General features: G+C 38.2%; 1 protein-coding gene across 3 annotated transcripts in view; it reads left to right on the top strand.

Moving 5' to 3' along the window:
* Cdc37l1 (cell division cycle 37 like 1) overlaps positions 1-10,290 on the top strand; it is a 35,922-nt gene that overhangs the window by 8,771 nt on the left and 16,861 nt on the right. For all 3 annotated transcript variants that reach the window (XM_021196180.2, XM_029531173.1, XM_021196170.2), the window contains exons 3-5: positions 167-257; positions 6,373-6,488; positions 7,003-7,125. In XM_021196180.2, the coding sequence (XP_021051839.1) occupies positions 167-257; positions 6,373-6,488; positions 7,003-7,125 (330 nt within the window). The remainder of the gene's footprint in view (positions 1-166; positions 258-6,372; positions 6,489-7,002; positions 7,126-10,290) is intronic.

Genomic DNA, 10,290 nt, shown 5'->3' on the forward strand with positions numbered 1-10,290 from the left:
ATGAGAATGTTTATATTTTTAATGATGAGTTTAGCAGATTAATTTAATGATGTATAGTGCTTTGCCATAATTCTAATAGCATCATGTCTATAGGAAAGATTACTAAGCATTCAATATTTGAAGAGATTGAGTTAAAATGTTGATTTTAGTCCCTTAATTTTTCCAGAGTTTTATTAATCAAGATAAAAGAAAGACAGAAGATGAAGATAAATCACAATCATTTATGCAGAAATATGAACAAAAAATCAGACATTTTGGTAAGTCCACTGCTTAAGTTTCCTTCTTTATTGTGTTAGAGATGTGTGTAACAACGAACCTATAAAACGAGACCCCCAAACTATTCGTGGCCAACCTGCTTCTGCTATCCTTCTGGTAGTGTCACCAGACCTGTTTGTGACCTCTCTTGTGTCAGGTTGTAAAGAGAAGTACTTTATTACTGCCGCTTTCTATGGTGGTATCGCTTCTTTATATTTCTTTACTGTTCAGGGATTTTCTTTTTAATATTTTTTAAACATAAAAAGGTTAGCATTATTTTAAAAATGTACCTTATCTACTTCATGTGCAGTGGGGAGAGAGATCAGGTGCACATGAATGGAGGGCAGGGTACAGCTTGCTGGAGTTCTTCCTTTTTCATCCTGTCGGGTGAGGAGCAGAAGCCTTTGTCCACCAAGCCATTGCACCATCTTTGATGCTTGGTTTTCTTCTTTCAGGTTTGCATATGATGCTATGTAATTTGTAGTTCCTTGACAATGTTACTCAGATAATAGGACAGAAATGTACAAAAATATAACAGAGCTTTTGCTCTTTTTAAAGATTTATTAAAGTCATGCTTGTGCCTTAATATGTATATGCCACATATATAAGGGGAATATGGAGACCACAAGATGGTGTCAGATCCCCTGAGACTGGAGTTCTGGGTGGTTGTAAGCCACCCAGTGTGGGTGCTGGGATCTGAACTTAGGTTCTATAAAACAGGAAGCAGTCCTAATGGCTGAACCATCTCTCCAGTCCCAGAACTAGCTGTTTCTAATGGGTGAAGGGGGTGAACTTGAGGTAAATGAAGGATTCCTAGAGGAGGTAATGTTCAAGTTTGTTTAGGAGGGGCAGATTTTCAGGATTTTCCATAAAGATTAAGCAACAGCATGAGAAGTGCAGAGTCAGAAAATATATGCATGGTGTATTCTGAGGCCTAAACAGTATGATGCTGTAGGATTGAAAACGCTGTGTGGAAATGTGAGGAGTTCATACTTTTTTATTCAAATATTGTGTGAATGAACAGACATGGCTTTTGTTTATGTTTTGTTACTAAGTAGCATGTTGAAACCTTTTTCCATTTGTGTTCTCTCAAAGTATTTTTGCTTCAAAAGGAGAAATTGTACATTTAACTCAAGAATAGTACCTAAAAAAGCTGGGCATGTTCACACATGCTTGTAATCCCATCACTTGAGAGACTGAAGCTGGGGGATCGCAAGTTCAGGGTTAGTCTGTACTGAGACTGTCACAAATAGACAAGTAAAAACAACAACAACAAAGATTAGTACCTGAAGAGCTAAACACATAAGTTCACATTTCTACATATGTCATATGTCATCTCATACATAGGAATAAGAGGAATGGGCATCCCTCTTTCGGGTAGATTTTCAAATCTTTCAATCGGGAAGGACAGAAGAGATAAAGTAATTTGTAGATGAGTCCCATGTTGTCAGTTGCCATTCCTACCTAGTCCTGGCAATCACAGCCCATGTGTTCCTCTGCAGGAGAATGATGGGCCATCTGCTGCTACTTCTATCTAGACACATAACATTTGATAGAAGAGTGGCACTAGTGCTCTTGTGTTTTGAGTTTGGTTTGGTTTTGGTTTTTGCCCACCTGGCATTCCGTATGCCAGTTGTTTTGGAGCCATGCCACCTAGTAAGTTAGAAACAGTACCTTCTTTTGTTGTCGAATGAGTGCTTCAGTTAAATGGCAATTCTGTGTGAGAAAACATCCCAACTTCATAAGGTGTTATAATCTACCTTGACACCAAGACTGAGTCTACAACAGTAGACCCTTTCTCACTGTATAAAACTGAGATTCTGAATATTCCATGGTAAGACCAATGAATGTCATGAGTTCGTATTTATCATTTATCTTTATATAAAATAAGTATAAAATAGTGTATACTAACCAATTCATCTAGTAGATCAAAAAATGTATTACTGGTAGAAGCAAGGTAAGGAGAAGGAACCACTTTCAGCTCTAGAGTGGGCTTGTCCATGCGAGGGGTTATTGATCCTTCCAAGAAGAAATTGGACCCATATACTCAAGCTGCTATTTGGTGGCGGAATAATTAATTTTGTAGAATATAGTGCCATATTGAAGTTTTAGCTTTATTTTTTTCCTAGACTAGGCTACTGAAACATCCTTGATAAGAAGACTCTATTTTCTTGAGTTTGTGCATGATCTCAAACCTATGCTCACCATAACCCCTTAGTTTATTGAACTATGGTATGTTTAATATGATAGCCAGGAGAAGCTGCCTTGGCATCCACAGATAATAAACACTTGTTTACCATTACATGTTGTGAGCTTCTAGCATCTCATCTTGTAATACTAACCAGACCCTTGCTGTCTTCAAATCCAACCAGACTTTAGCCCCTCCCAGATTCACACTGTGCGTGTTTCTGAGTGGAAATGCACATTGGCTTTTCACTTTGGAGGAGATACCCTACTTGCTGCAGCACATTGGATCCACAGAAATGTTCTTAAGGTAGTAGGCTGCCAAACTTTTCATGTCTTTTACTTTCCACTCTCTGGTATGTGTGTATCATATAAATAGGCATCTGGGATACCTGCTACTTCTGCTCACCAAGTTCCATCAACATAGAGTGGACTAATTTCCAGTTACATGGGATGATGAGGTATCAAGTGTACGTTTACAAAGTGATAGCACAGTTGATAGTGGTCTGAGATTAGAGTCTGAGGGTTTGATGTTATCCAACTTAGATAAAGCAGATATTTCTGCTAGTGTGTGCTTATTTGTAAAGGAAAGAAGTATTTGCCAGATTGATGAGATATATTGATGAACTCCTTAAAAAGCATCTGTAATGGCAGCTATAATTAAAGCTTCCAAGTGAGACTTTCCAAACTTAGATTCCATTCTCATCTCTTGAAAAGGAGAGCCTGGTGGATGGGAACTGTCTGTGTAGGCTTCAGGGACTTTACACCAATGTCTCAATTGTGCCTGTGTTCTTCTCAAATCTCCATTATTCTATTGATGGCTCTCTTTTTCCTGTTTTTCACCCTTACACTTAGATGAAATTTACCAATTAACGGTTGCAGTGTTATGGATTATTGCAATCTGATTTTCCTTTGCATTTGTGTTTATTAGTGCTTTGGAAATATAAAATGCTGGTTTAGACTAGACACAGAGCTCAGTTATTTACTCTTAACCAGCTCCCACAGTTACGTGTGTCTGTAACATCACTGTGGTCCTAGAGATGCTGTTTGAATCGTGCAGTGGTTTTTCAGAGCGCGACATTTTCCCTTTCAGCTGGAGTTAGCTTTGATTCAGCATTCTCTGAGTCTATGTAGGATGGTCACTGGACACTTTACCAAGCACTGTAAACATTTGCACAAGAGCTGTTGTTTTCTTTCTCACTTGTAATATGTTTGTTGCATTCTAAAACCATGTGTTTTTTAACCGTATTTTCAAAAAGCTATGAACTATTTATAAAGTAAAATGAACTGAAAATTATATGTATTATAGGAATTAAATTGTCTCTGCATTAAAACTGCATATTTTTTTAAATTTGAGAACTTTCCAAATTCTCTACAACAAATACACTTCATTTCTATTACCTGAAAAAAATATTTAAGGTCTTATTCTAATAATTATGGGATGGCTTAATACTAAAAAATTTGTCACTGAACTTCAGAGAAATGGAAGTGCCAGAGAAGTTTATAGAATACTTAATGGGGTGACCTGAAACATCAGAAGCATGGTAAGGTGACGGAGAGAAGGATGGATTTGGTTTTAACTAACCTGACTTTGTGTGTAGGCACGGAGGTAAAAAAAACAGTTGTCTGGTGATAGATGGTGGGAACATGGGAAAAGTGGGTTCAGTAAGTAAAACTAGAGCTTCCCAGGGCTGACAGCAAGTATTTCCTATGTGAGGCACTGGCCTAAGTGCTTTATATGAATTACTGTCTGTAATTCATAAAAATCCTTCTTGTTGGGACTGCTTTAGCCCTGCCTACAGAGGAAGATGCAGATGTAGATGAAGGGACTTGCCTAAGCTGAAGCCGAGTCAGTTTGGGTCTAGAGTCTGATTCCCTGTTAGCTTCGGCTGTGTTCCAAATAAGGGTCATTTCAGATAGGTTCTACTCCTGTAACTGTGGGTCCTCTTTAAATATTTTCCTATAAAATCCCACACGGTTTCTCTTAAGACCTGTATGGACTACTTCTTGATTTCATACTAATTTGAGATCTAATTTGCTTAGATACAATCCTTGTCCAGTCTCAAGTACTAAAGTCTTAGGTATTAAAAAATAAAAACTTCGGCATGTAATCTCACCTGTGTGGCTGTTAACAAGTGTTACTTATCTTTTTCATATTATCTTTAACTCGGAATCCAAATGGACAGGGTTTTGTTCATTCAGTTATAATGCTGCCATGTTGAGGCAAATAGATTATTGTAGATAAAAATGGAAGGGATTGCCTCTTTAGAAGTATAAGCAAGCCAGCAGAGGGACTCGGTATGTAGCTCATTTGGTAGCGTGCTTGACAGGTGTGCCTGGAGCCCTAGGTTTCATCTCTCAAACTCTATAAATCAGGCCTGGTGGCAAAGGTCTGATAATCCCAGAAATGGAGAGAGATAGGAACAGAGCCAGCCTGGGTTCTCTGGTACCTTCTCAAAAGATATTATGGGGGAGGGGGTGGGCCGAGGCTGTGCATAGGAATCGTTTTATGTCTTTAGATGTAAGAAAGGAGGATTGTGCTTTCATCAGCTCTGACTCAGCATTCATTAATTCCATGGGAAGTAGTTTAAAATAAATTTGCATAATCATTCTGTGTCTCAAAATCTTAAATGACCCAATTGTCAGAAAAATATGGTACACACTTACAATCCTGGCACTGGGGACAGAAGCTGGAGAAGTTTAAAGACTGAGGGATTATTGAGTTATACAGGGGAACTCTGTCCTCCTTGGGATTTTTTTCTTTAAAAAAAAAAAAAAAAGTTGAAATTACCTACAACCCTTTTCTAAAGATAGTGAATTTTTAATTGGCTCCCATATGTTGCTGTGTATTCTTAAGTAAGATATTTGTCTTTGGTTTTGATGACATGTTCACATGTGAAATTTAGTATGGAGGAATTCATTTTGTGTTGAAAACGAAGTTTTATTGTCATAGTCTCAGGAAAGTCCTGTGAAACTCCATGATGGCTTAATAACATCTATACTGTTTGCTGCTATTGTAAATCTAAAGTTTGAAGCTTCTGGTGTTGTAGTACTCAGTATATACAAGGATAACCCTGAACAGCACATTGCAGATGCCCTGTTACCTGGTCATACTGACTTTGCTAAATTAGGTAAAGATGCAGTCGTACTACTTGGTACTATTTGGATTCATTTAATATCTTGAAATAAAACAGCACCCTTTGAAATATGTTCAATTAGTTTTTAAAAGAATGGTTGTTTATTGTACACAACTGACCAGATGACAGCATGAGTGAATGGCTAGTGTAAGTAACATGACAAGGGTATCAGTGATTACAGTACCAACTAGTGTTTCCCAGCCAATAACATTTCCTGAAGTGTCCTGGACACTTTAAAAAATAAATTAGAGATAATATAGGCCTCATGCATAATAAGCAAATACTTTATCACTGAACCATGCCCTAGTCTGTTTGTTTGCTTGTTTTTGTTTTGTTTTTGAAACAAGTCTTGCAAAGTTGCTCCGGCTGTCCTTGACCTACCTTTGTGGCCCAGACAGCCCTTGCATTTGCAGTCTTTGCCACAGCTAGGCAATAGCAGAGATTCTTATTCACTCATCTTTTTAATAAAAACCATCCTGTTCTCTTAGTAAATGGTACTGAGTTGTACAAGGTTTAACCGTAAGGGACGATCAAGTGTCTCAATGTATGTGGAACTTTGGGTATTTCTGTAAGCAGGAGATATCAACTGGCCACTCTTCGTAAGCCAGACTAATTATCTGAAATAAATCTTGCTGGCCATTGCTTTAAGAAGTTCAGCTTTCTGGGCTTGCCCTGTCATATATCACACTGGTCTGGAACTGTGAGTTGTCTCTAAAGAGTAACATTTAAAATCTGTGTCTTGCCTCACAGGAAGAAAGGAAATATTTGACATTTGTGATTGGATTCTTTTTTACAGGTATGTTGAGTCGATGGGATGACAGTCAGAGGTTTTTGTCTGACCACCCATACCTCGTATGTGAAGAAACTGCTAAATATCTTATTTTATGGAGTTTTCACCTAGAAGCTGAGCAGGTACTGTGTGAAACTTGAATGCCTGGAAACCTTAATAGAATCGTAATTTTTATTTTATTTTCTTACATTATTTACCTTAAATGAGAGGAGGAAGGGTCTTAGAAGGAATTAGGAAGTTTTGTTGTTTGTTTCCAACCTTCATGCTCCTGCTCCTGCAGGGATTGGGCTGTTCCCCAGCCCGCTCGCTCGCTCACTCACTCACTCACTCACTCACTCACTTTGCCGCCTCTGATCATCCTGTCCTGTGTGCTGGGAGCATCCTCTCCTCTTGTTTACTAGTTAGAAAGTCAGGTTTCAATTTTCCATAAAGCAGTCACAATTTGAACTCTGCCTGAAGTAGGTAGTTATTCTGTTCTGTGAAATAGCAGTAAGATGTTCACTTTATATTCCTAGAATATTTTACTCAACAGTAAAGAGAATGAAATTAAAAGTACTCTAAAAACACAAAATTTGCATCAGTACCAACTCCGTCTCTTTCCAGAAGTGTTTTAACTTTGGTGCATGTCTTTTTCAGAAAGGCGCTCTAATGGAACAGATAGCACATCAAGCTGTTGTAATGCAATTTATTATGGAAATGGCCAAAAACTGCAATGTGGATCCAAGAGGCTGTTTTCGTTTGTTTTTCCAGAAAGCCAAAGTAAGTAGTGACTTGGTGGTGTTAAATGAGAAGGTTGGGCTGCAGCCAAGCTTTGTCCTGGGCTCATCAGGAGGCTGGTTAGCCAGTAGGCTGCTAATGTAGCTTTTCTAGTGAAAGGAAATGCCTAGTGTTAGTACTTACGCTATATGTAAGCTAGTGTAGAGGTTACATAGTATAAATATTTATGATACAACATAGTAGTATTAGTTAGGGTTTTCTTTGCTGTGAAGAGAGGTCATGATCACATAAAGGAAGACATTTAATTGGGCCTGACTTACAGTTCAGAAGTTTGTCTATTATCATTCTGGGAAACATGGCATCATGCAGGCAGGTTCTGGAGGAGCCATGAGTCTCCATCTTGATCTGCAGGCAGTTGCAGAAGATTATGTACCACACTGATGTACCTTGAGCATAGGACCCTCAAAGCCTGCTCCTACAGGGACAATTTTCTCCAACAAAGCCACATCTCCTGATAGTGCCACTCCCTATGGGCCAAGCATTCAAACCCTTGTGTGTGGCGAGTGGGGGGGCATACCTATTCAAATCACCACAGTGGCATTGACCTTTTCATGCCGATTGGCACTTAAAGGGTAAAAGGCTGCACAAGACCATATATTTAAATGGAAACACATTCAAATTAATGTGACTGTTTTAGTACTTCATCATTTACCTGTTTAACATATAAGGAGTGTTTACTAACGAAAGCACAGCCATTTCAATTGTTAGGATGCAGAGTTGAGCAAAACAGACATAGTATCCTCCACAGGTACAACTCACTGTTTATGAAACCAAACTTGGAGCTGAGCGGTGGTGGAGGCAGTAGTGGCATTGGCACACACCTTTAATCCCAGCACTTGGGAAGCAGAGAGAGGTGGATCTCTGAGTTCAAGGCCAGCCTGATTTACTGAGGGAGTTTTAGACAGCCAGGGCTACACAGAGGAACCCTGTCTCACAAAACAAAACAAAAAAAAGCAGAAAAAGAAAGAAAAGAAACCAACTTATATATGCAGTGTGGAAGGCAGAAGTTGATAATGAGTATCTTCCTTTATCATGCTCCATTCCATTTTCCAAGACAGGGACTCTCAGTGAACTTGAAGAACTCATCATTTTGGCTAGGTGGCAGGCCCGAAAGCTTCCAGGATCTGCTTGTCTCTGCCTTTCCCTCCTCAGTGCTGGGCTTACAGATGTGTGCCATTGTGCTGGGATTTTCCATGGATCTGAGGATCCAAACTCAGGTCCTCATGCTTCAGAGTATGTGTCACTGCTGCTCAGACTTGTCACATTCTTCGACTTTACCGGTCACTTTCTGAGTCTCATGTAGTCATATTTATTAGCTCTGGAAACATAGTAATATAAAATTAAAGTACACAATGTGGAATAGACTTATTCCTGGGTCTTTTAAGTTTATATTTCAAAATTCCAACACAGTAAATATTGACCGATGTAACTTACATAAAGAGAATGAATATTTAGAGTGTAGGTGAGCTGTGAGGCTTGAGAAATATGTCCCAGAGCAACTCCTATATCTGTACTCACTGCTGTGCTGTTTATAGATTTGTTTATAATAGCAGCCTAACCCTAAGAATAAGTTGTGGTATATTCATTAATCATCATTATAGATGAAAAAACAATGAATGAATGAATGAATGAATGAATGAATGAATCAAGCTAGTTGTATAGCCATATCAATTTTAGATATATATTTTATAAGACTGGTAGTTTTAAATATTTCATATTTTAATAAAGCATTTATAAAGGCAGAACTAAACAGTATGTCTTTGAGAGCTACATGTATGAGGGAAAGTAAAATCAAGGAATGACTAAGACGCAGGGCAGGAAGAGCTTTTAGGAACTGCTTTCTGCTTACTGCTAACAGGCTGGCTCCTGACTTCTGTGGGTATGCTGTGGGATTTTTTTTGCTCAGTGAACTGCATATACAGATTTCCGCACATTTTAACATATGCAACTGGAAGTTAAAAGGAAATATACCAGAAGTTTAACTTTGATTATTCTTGAGTGTAGAATTATTTTCATTTTTTCATGATACTCTAAAATGAATATTTCCTATTAGAAACAGACAACAAAAAACTAATTTTATTTTTAAATGTAAAAAGATGGTTAACTTAAATGCTATAACCTCTTTGAAGTTGTAGTCTAATCTTCCAGTCTCCTTCAATCTCATCCTTCAGTTTCCAGGAGACTTTTAATGAACAAATGACTCAGTTATAATTTTAGCTAGGCTTATGCTAACCAAATTTTTACCTGATTCATAGAAGCAATAAAAAGTATACCTTTTGGTGATACCTTATTTAGATGTGTTTCAACTGATACTTAATTTGGTAATGGAACATTGCCACACTACATTTTAATATTTATCTTTGATGAAACAACTGAAAATGATTAAAGTCTTTAATATTAAAAATTAGGCAGTCGTGTTTGCAGTGTTTTAAGCATGTTGTAAGTAAGGATTAGCGTATTAAATCCTTCTGTGTTGTAGGTTACTTCTTTAACCAGTCCCGTCTGTTGATTTAAGCCTGTGGGCCCTAGGGTTGTGGTAGAGTGTGCAATCATGATGCCTTTGACAGCATTACTTTTGGATGCAGACACTGCACAGTAGCATGGATCACAAGAGAACTAGCTAGTACTAGAATATGATGTTACGTCTAATTGAGCAAGTTATTCAAGTAGACGGGATATCCCAGAACATAATTTTCATTATTTATGTAACCTAGAACTAATCTATAATCTCAACCAAGTTGTACAACCAAAACTCCCTTTACAAGGTCTTTCTAGCTCATGAACTGAAGCCAGCATACTGTTAGTACAGGGTGTGCACCCTGCCAGCTACATGTAGAAGAGATGTCTACAAAAAGAGGCCTCTGTCAGTAGAGAGGGGCTTTTCACAGAGAACCTAAGACTCCTACATCACTGGATGCCAGAGAGGCTCTTCCCTCAGCCTAGGTTATCATACGTATTTGTTTCCAGATGTCACAGAGACACTTGCTTAGCTAGGGCACTGAGGATACAATAATTAATTTGAATGCTGAGTTTGATTTTTTTATAATATTTTCAAAGAGAATTGTACTGGATGGTTTGGGGTGTCAACTTGACACAGGCTGGAATTATTACAGAGAAAGGAGCTTCAGTTGGGGAAGTGCCTCCATG

The sequence above is a fragment of the Mus pahari genome, chromosome 1, assembly GCF_900095145.1.
Source record: "Mus pahari chromosome 1, PAHARI_EIJ_v1.1, whole genome shotgun sequence".
Lineage (NCBI taxonomy): Eukaryota > Metazoa > Chordata > Mammalia > Rodentia > Muridae > Mus > Mus pahari.